Source organism: Dipodomys merriami, unplaced genomic scaffold (genome assembly GCF_024711535.1).
Source record: "Dipodomys merriami isolate MVZ:Mamm:240054 unplaced genomic scaffold, mDipMer1.0.p SCAF_1, whole genome shotgun sequence".
Classification (NCBI taxonomy): domain Eukaryota; kingdom Metazoa; phylum Chordata; class Mammalia; order Rodentia; family Heteromyidae; genus Dipodomys; species Dipodomys merriami.
The window spans coordinates 79102054-79120909 of record NW_027202270.1 but is presented as its reverse complement, the minus strand read 5'-3'; the positions used below and the strand labels follow the sequence as shown (position 1 = coordinate 79120909).

Here is an 18856-nt window from a genome sequence, read left to right as displayed (position 1 = left end):
TTGGGGAGGAAAGCTGTAGGAATGTGATATTAGTCTTACGATTATTGACAAATTAGAACTGAGCAAATGTGAAACTATATAGACAGATAGAATGGGTTGGATCATATGTGTGTGTGTGTGTGTGTGTGTGTGTGTGTGTGTGTGTGTGTGTGTGTGTGTGTGTGTGTGTGTGTGTGTGTTGGTACTGGTGGAGCTTGTAATTAGGGCCTCGTGCTTTTGCCTGTTTTTTTGTTTTTTTGTTTTTTTTCATTCAGGGCTGGTGTTCTACCGCTTGAGCCACACAACCACTTCTGGCTTTCCCCTAATTAACTAGAGTCTTTAGGTTTTATACACCAAGGCTGGCTCTGAATTGAAATTCTCCTAAGTAGCTAGAATTAGAGGTGGGTGAAACCTGGTTCTGTGTGTGTGTGTGTGTGTGTGTGTGTGTGTGTGTTTGTGTGTGTGTGTGTGTGTGTATGTGTGTGTGTGTGCTTTAATGTTCTTATTATGTTTAGTCATGTGTGAATGGTTGTTGATAGAAGACAGCTGTTGCCTCATTTGTTGTAATAAATACAAGCATGTGTGCCTACTAAATGCAATTAAAGAGGGCACAAAAAGAGGAAAATAACACTCTCTGGCCAATATGGTGATATCTGGACAGAAGTTTGCATCTGATTACTTTCTCCACCCTCCCAATAAGAACCTACTAACATACATAAGCAGGATGACATATTGGGGGTGGGTATAAGAGCAACTATTCTGATTCTGTCAGTGAGAAGCAAAACCTAGAACACCAACCTAAGAAAGCTTTAGAAATGACATAGCTCTCCTGTGTAGAAGCCTAAGATTATGCTCATATATGGAGGCAGAGGTTAGACCATCTGTCCTTACTCATAACCTTTCATTACTCTTGTGACTCAGGCCTCCACAGGTGAATTTCACTGAAAATACAGATGTGTTTTCTGATATCAAAAGGGGATGGGATGCTTAATTTTACCATGGGAAAATAATGTCCAACAGTGGATGATGCTCAGCATCATCGAAGGAAGAACAATAGTCTTTGGGTTCAAGAAATTAGCCACACCTATTTTCCTTGCAATGTGAATATCATTATCAACTGGAAATAGAGACTAAGGGATCCTAGCTGGGTGCAAAAGGCCAATATATTGAGCAGTGAGACATACATGCTTAAAGCATTTCAGTCCACCTGAACGATCCTCAGGTGTAATTTCTCTGGAAACCCCATGCCTGACATTCAGGTAATTTTCACCTACACTTATGCAGAAGATTCTGGACCACTACTATCCAGTTCCTATGGGAGTACAATTATTTTATACAACTTGAAAAGCAACACTGTTACAACCTGAGTCTGAAGATAACTGGAAAAAACATAAGCTGATTGCTTAGAAACAAGACTTAAGCCAGGCTCTGATGGCTCACACATAAAATCTTAGCTACTAAGGAAGCTGAGATCTGAGGATCTACAGCCCAGGCAGGAAAGTCTGAGCCTCTTATCTCTAGGTAACCACCTGAAAACTGAAAGTGTAGCTGTGGCTCTAAGTGGTAGAGTACTAGACTTGAGCAAAATAGCCTTGGTGCAGTGCCCTGGCCCATAGTTCAAGCCTTATGATTGACAAAAAAAAAAGAAAGAAAGAAAAAAAAAAGAAAAGAGAGAAAGTAAGAAAGAGAAGAAGGAAGTAAACTTGTGTTATCACTGTTCTTGAAAACTATTAAATCTATGTGCTGTAAAATATCATAATGCTATTTCTATTTCAGAAGTGTATCATGGAAATATACTATTTGCTGAATTTGGTGTGACTATAAATGCCCAGTAAATAGAAACAAACCCTCTTTAGTAACCAGACTACCCAGACCACTGCTAAACTGGAGAGAGATGGGCCAATAAGCCCTTCATACTGCTGGATGCTATCCTATACCAGCTTAACTAGATGTTGCTGGAGAAAAAAACTCTAGATAGATGTTTAGATACTCTACTAACATGCAGATAAAACTGAAATTCTTGATATAGAAGAGATCTAACTATAGAGGAAATGCTTTTCCAAGTTTGGTTTTAATAGCAAAGCAACATAATCACTGAAGAGCCTAGGAAGGGTACTTTTGCAGGAAGTATAATTGATGTAATGATGATAAAATACATTTCAGATACAATATGAGCTTACTCTGTGCTTCTGATTCACTTAAACTTGTAGGCTGGGACCAATGATTTGGAGGGAAAAATGCAAGTGAACAGGTTTTACATCATTCTCATTTCAGTGTTATGGACTGAAAGGTGTGCACTTTGCTCTTTTAAGGGAATCCATATGGGATTTTTGTTGTTAGCTTCCTTTTTTGTCTTTTTGCAATAACTGAATTGCTAGAGCAGGACAATCTATGTTTATATAGCAGAAATAGTAAGCTTCTGGCAATGAAGTTGTCTTTTCCCATAAATATTTGTTGATTCTGGTACTTGAGGATGTCAGGTTAAGGCAATTCATTATATGATATGAAAAAAAAAAGCTTTTAGGCTGTTCCTTGAAGAGCTGAAATTGTGACACAATAGCCTTTGTGTCCTAAAACAATAATGTATCTTCAAACTGTAAGGTTTGTACTTAATGTCACACAGACATTTTTTTCCTTGAGTGTTTGGAGAAACCACCAAAAAGTCTGTAATTTGCAATCTAGGCCAATTCTTAATCATTTGTTTTCTCATCTGTATGTGAATTGTGCCTTATTTCCTATACCATGCTCTTAATTAAAAAGAAATCTTTGTCTTTTGGCAGCAGTTTTACCAGCTGTACAAAAACCAGAGGCATACAATTTCTGAACATATTCTTGAGAGTCTCTTAATATCCCCTGCATCTTCCTTGCTTCCTGGGGTTCCTGAGATATGCAAGCTCACAATAATGTCTTTCTGTGTTTTATCCCTTAACTGTGACACAGTGAATTTATCTATTTACTTGCTTATTACTTGTTTTGTGTAGCTACTTGTGTGTGTGTGTGTGTGTGTGTGTGTGTGTGTATACGTGTGTGTATGACCTGACGAGCCTCTGTTTTTGTTTTTAATTTAATTTTATCAAAGGTGATGTAGAAAGAGGTTCAAGTTACATTGTCATCCTCCCTTGCTTTTCTCCCACTTTTCCTCCCCCTAAACACCGCCCCCCACAACTTCCTTGCCTTTCTTCAGGTATAATTAAAGAGACAGGCATGAGATATCTTTCAACACAGAGTCAGAGCAGTGCTCCCTTCATACTGTCTTTTATGCTAAAATGAACATAGTTTCCAAAAGCAGAAGAACAACAAAGAAATTAAAACCTTTGAATTTATCCATGGAAAACCATGAAAGCAACCAGGGATCATACCAGGTACCATACTAGCCATGTACTGTCTACTTCTCTCATATTTATACGTGAGAAGGAAATACATTTTAGCTTATTGAAGCTACTAATATTGTAGATTACTGGTACAGCAATGAAACTTAAATCTAATTCTACATAAAAGTACTTGAGTCTCTTTATATGATGCTCGGGTAAAATCTGAAGCAGTTAAAATTATTTGTAGAAGAAAATGTGACATTTTGACATAAGTAGGTGTGGAGAAATGTACAAAAATGCTAATATTGAAGTATCTCCTTCTGGGAAGCAGACAATCACTGATAAAAGTGATTTTCAATAAAACAGGGGGAGCACAGTCATAAAACTCAATGCATATTCTAAAATGTTTTAAAAAATGAGGTCAGAAGTAGGGTTGGGAGGGCTGGGGAAGAAGGATGAAAGGCGTGACATTGATCACGATTGTATAATCCAAGACCAAAACAAAATTAAAAGTCACAATAAATTAGATAAGTAAAAATAAATTTTGCTTTTGTCAATCACTTCTTCCTGGACATTTTGAGATTTCCTTTGGAAGAGGATGCATCTGCTTTATAGAAAGAGATTTAGAGGGAATAAAATCTAAAGGATTTTGTTTGGCCCTTCAGAGATCATAGCCAATAAGATTGGCCAAATGAACCAGCCAAATCTGGGCCAATAGTGACCTGACCCTAGAACCTGATCTTATGTTGCCTGAATAAGGCAATGGACCAGGGCAACAGAGTACCACACTTCCCAATGATTTGATATTTACCTGAGTGACTCCCAGAAAAAAGTGTTCCACATTACCTTTCATAGAACTATCACTTGTGTGAAGGAAGATTGCTATCCATTCAGCCCTTATAGCATAACTAAAGCACAGAGAAATCAAACCAATTCTATAACCTCAAAAACACTCTGTGCTGAATTGTATGTTCTTTTCAACATCCCCAAGAGGACATTCATATCACAGGCATCAGAATTATCCATGTATTTACTTAAAGTCTGTATTCATTCAATGAAAAGGATGAGCCTGCTACTCATTTGGATACTGGAAATCCTTCATTTTCAACAGGCATTCTACGTCTTTCCAAAAGCCTGATTCTATTGGCCATTCATTGCAGTTAATTCACATATCACTTAAAACAAGCAGCCTTTAACCTAGGTGACTCAGAAGAAAAGTCTTGCAACTATTAATCACAATTCCCCAGGCAGGCAGAGTGAGCTGTTTTCTATTCACAGAAGTACTCTGAAAAGGGGGAGGGTGGAGGGTGGAAGGTAACATGTGACCTACCTTTTGAGTGAGCAGAGCTTGAACAACTTGGTTGGCTACCTTTAAAAAAAAGAAAGAAAGTTGCCATTTATAATAATGAGACTTTATACGCCTGAACTGTAATTTACCAATAAGCTTCTCAGAGCTTACTATCTCTAATGAGCTCCTCATCCCCTCTTCCCTCTACTCCTGAAGATCTCATTTTTTCTTAATAAGCATGTCCTTCTAAGTAATTTTTGCTATTTCCAAGGGTGACCTTGTTGCTAATTAAGATGGTTCAGCTGGAAAACTCATTCATACCTTGACTTTCACATTTCCATATTTGCAAAAATAATATCCTTTCATGTGTAAAGTACTCCAGGAAAGCTAAAAAAAATGAAGCGGTGCAAAATGTAACCCTAATTATCTGTACACGGTTTCTATACTTTGCTGGTTGACAATGTCCTTTTCCTCTCCTTCCTATTCTTTTGCTGTATCTTGCATTGCTTAAATTTCCCTACAGCAGAGTAAATGGCAAATTATAACAACTCCCTATTACCTGAGTGAACTGCTGCTCTCCTGCGTGCTCTTCTCCAGGCCTTTCTACTATGGCTGCCATCTGGAATTGTCTGGAGGTTGTTTACTCCAACATCCCCTTTCCCTTCTTATTCGGTAACAAGCTGTAATTGATTTTGTTGGAGCACATCCAACTGTATTTGCTGGCCTTCCATTTAACCACATGCCCTACCTGACAAAATTCTGGCCAATCACATAGCTGAAACAGGCTATTTTCTTGAGCTTACAGGATATCTGTAAGCAAAGGGCCTGGCTTCTGCCTTCCTGTCTGGACCATAAAGGTGATGGCTGGATCTACCTTGCAATCAGAATCACATATTAAGTATATGTAGGTAGAAAAATAAGACAAGCCTGTTCTTGCTGGTGTCATGGGAATATATTCTTCATGAAAGGAACAGAAGGTATTTTGGGAGGGGGTTTCTTCCATTATGCATTAAATTACTAATATAATTTAACAGAACAGATTTCTTCAGGTATCAGGCAGATTGGGAAAGTCAGAACCCTCCTCAGACGGAGAAGAATTGTAGTTATTTTCAAACAATCTGGACATTGCATTCCCATTCAAGGTCTGCTTCAGGAGAGGGTATGTAATGCCATTCAAGGAAAGAACTATATAGGTCTGACATCAAGATCTGGCATTTTCTCCACATGACTGTTCATCATCACAATATCTTTGTATTCAGATTTTTCTTCATTTACAGATTTAAAATGCTTGACAAGCTGGGCATTCGTGACTCATGTCTATAATCCTCGCTATTCAAGTGGCTGAGTTTTGAAGACTGAGATTCATAGACAGCCCAGGCAGAGTATGTGAGACCCTTATCTCCAATTAACCAGTAAAAAGACAGAAGTAGAGGTGTGCCTTAAGTGGTAGAGCATCAATCTTAAGCAAAATGCCAAGGGTTATACTTTGTAAAGAAATTAATGGTCCTGGAAAAAATTATGTTAAGTGAAATAAGTCAGGCCCAGAGGGACAAAGGATCCATGGGTGTTAGATATAACTTACAAATATACAAGTAAACACAAATGGAGTTGTATGTATACATATAAATATATTAACCAAAGTATGGTTGGTGTAACTCCGTAGGAAAAAATAACTCACAGGGTACTCACATCATACTTGAGATGTGTGTGGGAATCAAAGGGAGGGGAGCTAGACAAAAGAAAAGAAAAGGAGAGGAAAATGAAGTCTTAACATTCAATGTGTATCTATGAAACTAGAAAATTAGGATGAGGGAAAGGGTGAGTTGAGACGGGATGAGAGAAAATAATGAATGGTATAACATTGATCAAGATGCATTATATTTATAAACTGTCATGTTGAATGGTAACCCCTTTGTACCACTACTTACAGATAATTTTAAAAAAGTAACAGAAACCAGAAGCCAAATGAGAGACTTAGGCCTTGAGTTCTCTGTCACAAAATAAAACAAAAACAAATCCACTTGACAAAAAAAATCATCGATTCAACTTCACTATAACCTTGAAGCTATGCATCCACATGACTATGGTTGATCAAATTCAGAGTAGCAACTGCTTTCCCAAATGAGATGATATTAAGTAGCTATGGGCGTTCTTAAGCCAGTATATAAATTGGGGTGGGAGGGTAAGGGAAAGTGGGAAAAAAAACGAGAAGGGGTGTAACAATGTTCAACAAGAAATGTACTTGTTACCTTACTTATGTAACTATAACCCCTGTGAACAACACCTTTACAATGAAATTTAAAAAATGCAAAGACCAGTCTGAACATTGAAACAGCCTAGATATGTTACTGGTATGCATTCATCTCTTCAATCATTCAGTATAAAAGTTCTACATATCTGCTTATGTGGTTAGATGTTTGGGATGTAGTGATGTATGTGAACTGCTATCCGGTAGTAGATCCATAACTATAGTTACAGTGATATTCATGCCATCATCATGTAAACATGTCTTACCATGGACACATGCTCATCTCCCTTTACTCTGTGACAAACTTATTTTTGGTGATGTTAAATGATATCTTGTTGCCCCCGAACAGAATAGTGAAGCAGATCATAGTGAGAACATGTGCATGGAACTTAATTGTTTCTTGACTCAATATTGACAAAACAGCATATCATTAATGGCAGTTGGCAACCAATAGGTCTCCAAGAAAATTAAAACACAGGCTGTCATCAATTTTTGGTTGGAAGATATTCACACGATAAGCAGTAATGGCCACAATCACATTATTCTCAATTTATTAGTTAAACTTCATGCACAGAGAGTTTTATTTTTCTATCAGAAGACTTTCAAAATTCACCTCTTTGATATTAAAAAGAAAAACATTTCACTGAAACCAACTAAATTAAAACATTTTCATTGTAATAATAAAGGTGATATACAGAGGGGTTCCAGTTATATAAGTCAGGTAATGAATACATTCCTTTTTGGATAATGTTACCCCATCCTTCATTCTCTCTACATTTAGAAAAAAAATATTTTAAGAATTTCATTTAAGAAGCAAACTCAAGGGTGGTTATTCAAGTATATACAAATGTATTAACTGAAATACGGTAAATTCAAGGGAGAACTTAATGTAATTCCTAAGAGAGGCATAATCAAAATTCAACAAAATAAACACCAGAAATGAGGTACTTCATAAGGGTGGGACCAAGAGGAAAGGAGTAGATGAATGAAGAGAAGTAGAGAAGAATGCAGTAAAAATATAAGGTATAATCTACAAAATTAAGAAAATGAGGGAAATGGTGACTAAGAGAGGGATGAATGAGAATGTTGGAAAGGGTGACATTGATCAAGATGCATTGTATTCACAAACTGTTTTACTGAGTGACAACTCCTTTGTACAGCTACTTATGGATAATAAAACAACATACATCATCCTAAAATAAATCTAAATGAAAATGATTATTTTTCATTTTAAAGGAAGCAAACTGAATATTTATCTTAGACTTCACCTCCTTAACTGGTGCTTTATTTTCCCTTTAACTGTTTATTCATATTTAATCACAGGAGTGACAAACGGTTTTTGAGCCCACACAAATTGACCCATACTCTTACTGTGAAAGTCTTTTAGTTCTTAAACATTCCTTCCAATTTGTAAATAGCTGAAAAGTCAAAGTCAAACAATACATCATCTGCTTTATTGCTGGCAAATAAAACAAAATAGTAGAATTGAACTATCCACGTGGGTTGAATCAGAAACAATGTACCAAAGTTAATTCATACTATAAATAATTTACTTATTTTTCAGATCTCCAACTTTGGATTTGATTTACATGCTCATAAAACTATTGAATACCAATATTTTCTTTTCTTGCGCCCAAACCAGACTTTCACTTAAACCATTCCGTGTACCAGTGGTCCCATAAAAGAGCTCTAGTCATGATTTAATGGGAGACATAGAGTAATATCCTAACTGTAACAGCCCACAGGAGGAAATATGTTATATCTTTGCAGTCCAAGTAGTTGCCCTATAGGCTTACAGACTCTATAGTGGACATAGTTCCTTCTGGCATGTACTTTGGACAATTGTTTTGCTCTACCTGAAAATTGAACAAAGATACAACAATACATTATGTCTGCAGCTACTGACAGGGGGAGTCTATTACCCAGAGGACTCATGGGTTTTTTGCAGAAGAGCAGGCAAGTTGTAAAAATGCTTACCTCCCACACGCCAGCCCCATCAAGACAGTTTCTGAGGTTTTTGTTGCTGCTGTTATCCAGCTAAGCTTCCTAGATACATCAACACAACTGTTGTTTGGAGCTTTGTGCCTGAAAATTCTGCTAGGCTCACACAATGCCTGGAATGGGCCCCGGTCCATAAGCCTTCAACAATGTGCCCTAAAGCACCTGGATCACACACCAGAAGACTCAAGCTAATGAGAACAAATAACTTCCAGTGGCACCTGCCAGCTCTTGCTCCAAAGAAGGGAAAAATAACAGCTGGGCTGGGCCACAGGGACTTGGGACACATGGAGCAGAGCTGACAGCCTTATGTCCCAGGCTTGTATTCCAGTCTCCCTGAAGCTCTCTGGGGAGACCTCCCCATTCTGCTCCTAGGAGACGGAGAGGGGCTACAGGTGAGATGCCTCAGTACCTTTCCCTTCCTTATCACGGAGAATTCTATCAGGTAACCAGCTGTTTTCTATACACAAGAGACAGTTCTTTCTCCTGTCTGCCAGGCTTTCAGGGTCCTCTGGAAGGTGCATAAGGGGAAGAGAAGGTGGAGATACTGAGTTCTCTATTATTTGATTACCAAAAGGCCCAGAGGCCCAGACCTTAGATGAACCAATTCCCATCAGTTAAGAACACAGCCCAGCCAGGTGCCAGTGGCTCACGCCTGTAATCCTAGTTACTCAGGAGGCTGAGATCTGAGGATCGTGGTTCAAAGCCAGCCCGGGCAGGAGAGACTGTGAGACTCCTATCTCCAATAAACCACTAGAAAACCAGAAGTGGCGCTGTAGCTCCAGTGGTAGGGTGCTCGCCTTGAGCTGAAGAGTGCAGGGACAGAGCCCAAGCCCAGAGTTCAAGCCCCACGACTGACAAAAAAAAAAAAAAAAAAGAACACAGCCCAGGGCTCCCTAGGAAGGTAAAGAGTGGGAAGCTACAAGTGATAGTGAGGGATTCAAAAGGCATCATGCTTCTTCCCTGCTATCTTATTTTCACACTCCGTTGTGTTATTTCATCATACAAAGCAATTCTTACATCAGAAAGTAACTTAAAATCTTGTTAAGAACACAGTGCATTCACAAATGTGCAGGAATTTCTGATGCTCTGGAGTTTTAGCTTACTGTATTGAGACAGCTGAGGGAAAGTGGGAAGAATGTGGGACTAGATTCATAAAAATGATGTGGTTCAAAGATTGCCTGTGTCCCCTGACATACATTGCAATGGAGGAGCAACCTGTCTGTCCTCATGTGCCCCTAAAGTCGTGAAAAGTTCAAGGGATAGGTACAGAGAAGATCCCCAGGACAGGGCCTCATGTAAAGTGGCCACTTCACCAGGGTTTATTGGGGATCAGAGTTACAGATGAGTGACAGAGAACAGAATGTATTTTCAAGTAGACATCTGAAAAATAGTAAGAGATTTTATTAAGTAATTGTGTGTGTGTGTGTGTGTGTGTGTGTGCGCACACACACATACGTACATATGCATGTGGATGAATGGGCATTTGCACATAATATACATGAATAGATATGTCCCTTGATATCTTCCTGTCAGATAAAGGTGAGAAAGAAAGAAATCAAAAGAAGGAGCAACATGCCCCACATGAAATAGGATAAGGATGGCTGGGGAAGCATTTGAACCCATGCCTTTCCCATCCAAATCAGTCTTTTAAGTGTGTCTACCACTTTTCCAGATGATTTGAATTATCCTCAGGGTTTTGTAGAAAATAAATGGCTATTCACCTCTGAGGAGACAACTGAAGAAATTACTCTAAATATGTATGCAGGATTTCAGGGGAAACTCATTTAAATATTAATTTTCATCAAGCACCTAATATGCACCAGGAATCATGGTGGGTAGTACTAGATAAATAATGGCAAAGCATACCGATGCTTTTAAGGTAGTCAGAGTCTGGGGAAAATAAGGAAGAGAGTGTACACTTGTTTCATAGCCCATTTATAGGGAAGGCACTGGAGCATGTGATAACCACAGCAGGCCATTTTCTACCTACAGTGATGGAGACATTGACTTGCAAGGGTTATGTTGAGCTCAGAGATGGGCAATGCATAGAGACATCTGAATAATGATTCTACAGTGCAGTCTAGGCACTCAGGGTAGGATCAGAGAAATGAGAACTATCACCTATTCTGTCATTATTTGGCCCAAACCTAAAAGCCATTCTGTCTTTTTTTCCAGTCCTGGGGCTTGAATCTGAGCCTCGTTACTGTCCCTTAGCTCTTCAGCTCAAGGCTAGCGCTCTACCACTTGAGCCACAGCACCACTTCTGGCTATTTTCTGCTTATGTGGTGCTGAAAAATCGAACCCAGGGCCTCACGCATGAGAGGCAAGCACTCTACCACTGGGCCACCTTCTCAGCCCATCTGTCATATTTTTTTTTTCTATTTCTAAGCTACATTTAGGGTACTGTTTTCTTTGCCCTTGTGTTCTGGAATGTGGAAGTCATCTACAGTGTCCTCAATGACTCTACAGATTCAGTGAGCTTCTTCAGCTTCATGCACAGAAGCTCCACCATGCACCAGGAACTGTGACATTTCCTCTATACATAGACTGACTGAGGGCTTAGGAAAGTCGACTAGTGTGAACTTTTTGCAGTCATTCTACATCTTTTTGATGCAGAAACAACTGGGAACACATTTTCAGGAACACTGGGAGTAGGTTTACTTGTTGGTTTGTAGCTTTCAATTCAGAAAGAACCCCCAAACCTCCACAGGGGACTGCTTTTTTTCCCCATTACTCTATCCAAGCTCATCTCTAGTGTACCATCCTGTGAAGGTTTTCTGAAAATGTTCTCTGAAGCCCAGTATTCAGAGCCTTATTGCAGTAATTCTTAACCATGGCTGAGCATGCTAAACATCATCACCTCTTGGGCTGTTTAAAAAACTTAAAAGGAAGTACATATATATATATATGTATGTATATATATGTGTGTATATATATGAACTTAAAAAGCCCAGGCTCTGCACCATACTGGAGCCCATTAGAATCTCTGAGCAGATAGCATATATGTTTAGGGGAGTAGGGAGGGTGCAGCCAGCAGCAATTTAAAGCTCTGCTGGGAATCTCCCACTTGTTTGGGCTCCCTCCCCTGATGATGCACTCTCTAAGCCTGCCCACTGTCTGTGACATGCCCTTGCTGCTCCTCCACTCTCCACTGATTGTCCTGAAAGTCCTCAGCACAGGGAAATTGTTCTGGAAGTCCTCAGTATAAGATGATTGTTCTGTGAGTTTCCTTTACCTATTTACCATGTGGTAATTAGAGCTTCTCACTTCCTCTGGGCTAAGAGTAACATCAGCTCCAGGGCTTGCCTGAAGCTGACATCAGGAAAGTTTGCAGGACAACGCTGAATCCAACTAAATGCAATGCAGTGGTTCTGCTTATTTTGTACATATCATTATGTGTCTCTACCTGGGAATACTATGTCCAAAAGGAATTGTGGCCAAAGCAATAGTGTAAATAAACAACATTTTTTGCATATTAGTACACTACCTGTCAAACAGCTAGACCTTAGACCAAGAAACTTTGTTCAAAGATGAGAACTTCCAAACTCCCAAGGAAAAATGAAATTAGCCCCTCATTTTGCCTTTGTATTGCAAGGGAAGAACACCAGGAGACAGGTTCAGGAGAGATGATGGTGAAGCATATGTATGAATTTGTGTGGGAAGAGTATGCATGTACACATGTATGTGACTGTGCATATGCTTAACCAAGCCAGGATGAAGGTTTTTGGGTGTCTCTACCTATACAGAGTGGCTGCTAATAGCTGAACAAATGCCCTCTTCCAGTAGGAAACCACAGAAGGAATTTTAGACTCACAATTTTTCCCCTAAATCCTCCATATGTTCTTCATTCCCCAGAAAATAACTATCCAAGCAAAAAGAATAGAGGAACATTTGAAATTCATGTGTTAATCACCTGAGTATGTTTTATGAAACCCACTAGCAAGGAAATAACTTATATGAGACCTTATCTTGTTAGTTTGTCTAATTAGTGTAGAAAGCCTTGAAAAGAATTTCCAGTTGGCATTAAACTACTCCTTTGAGGGCATTCTCTCACAATGCAAAATAATGGATTGTCTACCCCATGCAATTAGTTTCAAAACAACTGGCATGTGTAATCAGGGGCAGGTACTCATGAATATAAAACATGAGTGTCTCACAGAGGTGGCTCTTGGTGGCAAATCATGTTTCTAGCAATGGTTAATCTTTTTAAAATTAGAGACACAGGGACTTTTTCCTTTTAAAAATTCTGCCTTCAGTGGAAACTGCAGGAAATGATGTTGTGGGTGAAAGCTTACATTTTGCCTAACATGTTCTCATAAAATCTGGATGACGCATTCCTGGGAAATATAAGACAACAGACTGTTGTTCCTGATGAGAAATGCTGTGAGCTTTTTCATGGATGGGAAGAGATTATTCTGAGAGAATTGTGGCAAGTAAGAAGTTTCTGGAGTGTGAGCCACATGCATTTGATTTCTGAATACAAATAGTTTCACAGGAAATTTCAGTGCTAGAGGTTAAAGTAAAACTATGCTGATCAATAAACATCACTCAAGGGCATTATTTGTACCTTTAAATATCCTCAGATCTATTTGGTCTTGCTTGCCCTAGATTTTGATTGGACCAAGAGCCTGGGGAGCAGAGGTGAGGGCTATTGAACTATCTCTCAGACCCTGAATCCTTATGTTGTCTTTTAGGTCAACTAACATTTTATGATTCTTTACCTTTAGGCATTGTAAAGATTATTTTGGTCTTTTTAAGTCTTGACATAGAAGAGCACTGCAAAGACTATTTTGCTGGAGTAACCTATGTATATGGCTGTATGTATACTAAATTCTATGTATATTGAAGAATTCAAGCATTGGATGTGAAACATCATTTCTTTTCTAGGGATATTTTGAGAGTTCTCCAATGGCATGGATGTACTAAATACAATTGGTGTGTATTATGGGGAAAGGACTCCAAAAGCAGCAGATATAACAACTGGAGACCTCATTGACACACAGTTCACCAGGCTTACCCTGAATGATTCCATAAGTACAGGGCAGGGCATGGCTTGACAATCTGCAGTCCTACAAAACTGGCAAGGGGGGGGGGGTCTCAAGGACCATCAGATCATAAGAACTATGATTGCAGCTTGAAGGAGTAAAAGAAGAACAGAGTTGGGATTTAAGCCCATGCTCGCTACGGTTCAACCCACCAACTTCTGAGAACGTGTGTAGGTGGACAGGGGAAGGAAAGGGTAAACTATATAAAGAGGAGTTCCTTGGGAAAAGGCTTCCCTAATTGCTAGAGGAGAAAAAGACTGAAGATATACTGGCAATTCCCACAGGTAAAGTAACAGAATAAGATTAAGTGCAGTTTTTCTTGTTTTACTAAAATGTGTTCAGCTACACTATAACAAATCTCAAACTGACTCTTCCAAAGAATGCTTATTATGTTTTAGAGTGTTGGGCCAGATGCCTAAGAAAGTTATCTCATTTAAATAATGGCTCCAATCACAGACAAGTCTCCAGAAAACTTCTCAGCGAGGTGAATGGGCAATCCAGGCAGGAAGATACAACATGGAGTGTAAGGGGAGTGGCCCAAAGAGATACACTTGAGTGCTCTGCACACTCTTCAATCTTCCTCTCGCCTCCCAGAGATTCTCAAATGCCCAGTATCTTTGCCCTCATCTCATCATTATCATCACATAGTATTTATTGAGTTTACTCGGGCGTGTGGCCCTATCTTCTTCCATTCGGCTCAAATTTTCTTCTTCACTTCCTGTCCTCTTTATGGCTTGTGCTCAATTTTTGAATATTTCCCCCCTCTGGCTGCCAACTGTGAACATCACCCCACCCACTCTATCAAGGATTCGCTTTTCCAGAAACGACATCCTATTTCAGATGCACTGTGCTGATATGGTTTTTCTCATTCATAGGCAAGTAGTGCACTTACTGCACAGGAAGAATTGATCCAACAGTGAAGAAGCACATCCTAACTGTGCTCCAAGAATATGAAACAATTACCAAAAAAATTACAGATTCCTCGATAAGCAACTAGAAAGAAAGGCAGGGGAAGGGCAGATCTCTCTCTCTCTTTCTCTCTCTCTCTCTCACAAACACACACACACACACACACACATGCACACATGAATGTACACACACACTCTGCTCTTTAACATTGGGGCATGTGCTTACAACTTCCTCTTGGAAGAGAAAATGCTAAGATTCTGTGGGGGCATCTAATGCATATGTGCTACTATCAGACTAAGAAAATTCTAAATAGTACAACCTCTTATTATGGGCCTCTCATTCACCTTACCTCATCAAGACATCTTTCATACTGCTCTCTTTGATTTTCATTTTCCAAAGCCAATGCTGAATTCTCTGCCTGCAGTAAGATACAGAAATAACACAAATAAATCAATGTAATGTTGTGTTGTGTGACAAGTCATTCAATACAGTAACTAAATATAGCTCCTCAAGATCCCAAATAATCTTTTAGAAATACCTTTGACAGGTTTCTGTGAATATTATTATAAGTATCTCAAGTTGACTTCTGTCTTATTAACTTGCTACAATAATACAATTATAAGAAATGCAAAATTTGATATTCTGAACAGGTAAAAAATAAAATCATGGCTCAATCTGAGAGTGCTCTATAGAAAGATTAAAATATTTATCTCACTGTATAAATGTAAGAAACGTCTTAATCCACTTCATTAAGACTTGTCACAGTCTCAATGCTGAATATTTGTTGAGGCCACAAAAAGAATTTCAGGTAAAGTCATGAAAGCATAATTCCCAACACAAACTAAACATGCTATTTTTAGTGTTCATCAATGACTTAAAAATTTTTAACTAGTAGTACAAAGGAGTTGCCATTCAACAAAGCAGTTTATAAATGCAATGTCTCTTGGTATCCTCTCCCATCCCTCCTGTTCCCTGCTTCCATCATTTTTCTTAATTTTGTAGGATATGCACTGAATTCTTTTTTTAATTTTTATGTTTTTATTGTGAAAATACTGTACAGAGGGGTTACAATTACATGGGCAAGATAATAAGCACATTTCTTATCAAGCATCGTAGCCTCCTCCTTTGATTCTTGAAAGTACTTTCCCCCTTTTCTTCATTTGTCCACCCTGACTCCATACTCTTCCCTGGTATTTATTTTGCTGATCTTTGTTTAGCCTTTCTGAGGAATCTCCCTGAATCAGCTATATTTCAGTTAATATATTTGTGTGCACTTACACACCTCCCAAAGTATTTACTTACATATTTATAAACTAATTCTAGCTTTCACATGAGAGAAAACATGTCACCTTTGTCTCTTTGGACATAACACATAAGACTTGAATTATTCTGAAGCATCCCTTTTCCTATGTTGCTGCTGCTTCTAATTAGTGCTTTCATGCTTCTCTGTGGGCATTGAAAGTACATGTGGTTATTAGGCTACTTTTTGAAATAGTAAGGAGGGAGAAAAAGCATAGTAGGTTTAAAAAGAAAGAGCAGAAAAATGATGATGTTACAACTATGCTTTGCAGCTGGTAACCTGGTTCCAATGTAGCCACTGTGGACACCCTGTCCCCACCCCTCACCTTACCCCTGTCTGCATCCTGAAAAGTGCAAGTTATCTCTGCTTATCCCTGCCCCTCCAGCCAGCACTCCTGGTTCTACATCTTTAGCATTCTAACTCAGTGTGCACAGTATGGTATGTTTTTATATTATGGTATAAAGGTTAATACACTTCTCTATTTTCATTTTTTTCCTTCCCTTTATTTAACAGCATGATGAACTGAACTCAAGACTTCACATCTGCTATTTGAGCCATGCTCCAAGTGTTTTTGCTTTAAGTTGAATTTTTCAAGTAGGGCTGTGCTTGCTACCTTTTGCCTCGGCTAACCACAAACCACAACTTTCCTACTTGTTCCTCTGGAGTAGTGGGTAGCTCCATGACCAGCTTATTCCAGCTTGTATATGTGTGTTAGTGTGTGTATGCTCACACTGGGAATTGAACTCAGAGCCTAAAGCTCTTGCTCCACTTTTCACACACAGCTGGTGCTCTACCACTTGTGCCACCATCTCCAGTTTGGGCTTTTTGCTAGTTAATCAAAGTCTCCAGAATTTGTTTGCCCGAGGTTGGTGTTGAACCCTAATTCTCAGTTTTCATCCTCTTGAGTAATGAAGATTACAGACATGAGCACAGGTGTGCAGCTAGTTTCTTTTTGAGATAGTATTGCTAACATTTGCCTAAGCTGACTTTGAAGCATAATTCATATACCTTCACTTCCTAAGCATTTGTTCACCTTGTATTTGGAAATAATTGCAAATGTACAATTTACAAGAACAATATAAAGCATTCACACATGACTTTGCTCAGATTTATTATCATTAATGTTTTGCCACATCTGCTATACTGTTGTCTTTGCTTCTCCTTCCCTGCTTCTCTGTCTCTTTGACCTTAAAAGTAAGTATGGCTTCTGTTACTCCTGAATTGTGAATTTATGAGTAACAAAGAGATATCTTCTTGAATAATCTCAGCCAACTTTTTAATTTCAGGAAATACACATTAATACAATACACTCCTATTAATACAATACACTCCTTTTCATCCCTTATCTCTGTAATGCCCTTTGTAGTGAGTTTCCTCCAGGATTGGGATCCTAGGCACATTAATGCATTGCATTCACTTGTCCTTGTCATTCATACAATAACTTTTAGTCTGAAACATTTCCTGTTTCTGATTTTCTTTTCTCTTTTCCTTCCCTTGCAGAGTTTATATGCAACTTCCTTGTGCAGATGTTGTAGGAATAGCACAGAGTTCATGCTGGGTCCTGCTTAGCATGTTGTATCAGTCACATGATGCCTCTGTGCTCCATTTCTGCATGTGCTAACTTGCATTACACGTTCAGTGGAGTCTACTGAATCTCTTGATTCAGTTACTACCCTGACTTTTGCAATTAATATTTAATTTGGGGTGAAATATTTTGAAACTATGAACATATACTATTGCTCATAACTTTCAGTTACTTGTTACAACAACCATCAGTAACTTAACTGACTCAACGATTACTGTGGCTACAAGTGGTGCTTTCTAATTCCATTGTATCTCTAGTACCCCTTATTTGTGTGTATACATTCCAAGACCCCCAGTGGGTCACCAAAACTCTGGATTGTATGAAACCCTATATATATACACATATATATGTACATGTATGTATATAAATACATATATAAAATCATGTGTCATGTAAGGATGTTTTTGCTCACTGATAGCCTCCATGTATGGCAGTGGTCCTATGAGATTATATCACCTATTAATATGACATACATAGATTTGATAACATGTATCAATAAGGAAGAGTAAAACATTAATAACAGTAGCTTCTAGTAAATTTGGACAATTATAACAGTACACTATAACAAAATTGCCAGATTTATGCCTCCTGTACCTTGGAGTCATTTTTATTTAATAAGTAAAATAAGAGCAACTTCCAACCAACCCCAATGAGACACTGATACACAGCATCATGTGGACATACTCTCCAAGAGCAGGATTCACATTTCCTTCAGCATGGAAGGAGATCTTATCATTTCTCTCAGAATAGGGTGCAATTTAAAACATACAAACTGCTTATATCTGGAAATTTCTATTTGCTATGTTTACAGCACAGTCTGTAGTAGGTAACTATTACTGAAGAAAGTGAATCCACAGCTAAGTATAGAGCAATATACATTTATATGTTTATCCATTTCCTATATATAAGTATGCTTACATAGATTTTCACATTATTCAGAGTTTTAAGTCATTACTATTTTTTTATGCTCTAGTTGTGCCAGTGAGTGGCACGCTCCTTTACAATACGTTCATTTTTAGCCAATTAGCCTTTTCTTTGCCTTGGTCCATGTACTCATGGACCCCTCTTCTTCTTAGTCGGAGAGGGCTATTTGGAAGCCACAGTCCAGGTGTTGACAAGTGTAGATTTTCTGAGGCACTACCACTTCTAATTTCAGTAGAAAGATTTTTTTCCCCAATCTTCCATTTATC

At 38.6% G+C, this 18856-nt stretch overlaps 1 protein-coding gene across 8 annotated transcripts in view; it reads right to left on the bottom strand.

Annotated features, from left to right (window-relative positions):
* Nckap5 (NCK associated protein 5) overlaps positions 1–18856 on the bottom strand; it is a 959972-nt gene that overhangs the window by 195051 nt on the left and 746065 nt on the right. For all 8 annotated transcript variants that reach the window (XM_070024260.1, XM_070024269.1, XM_070024275.1 and 5 more), the window contains 2 exons: positions 15131–15199; positions 4621–4659 (listed from right to left, as the gene is read on the bottom strand). In XM_070024260.1, coding sequence (XP_069880361.1) covers positions 4621–4659; positions 15131–15199 — 108 coding nt within the window. The remainder of the gene's footprint in view (positions 1–4620; positions 4660–15130; positions 15200–18856) is intronic.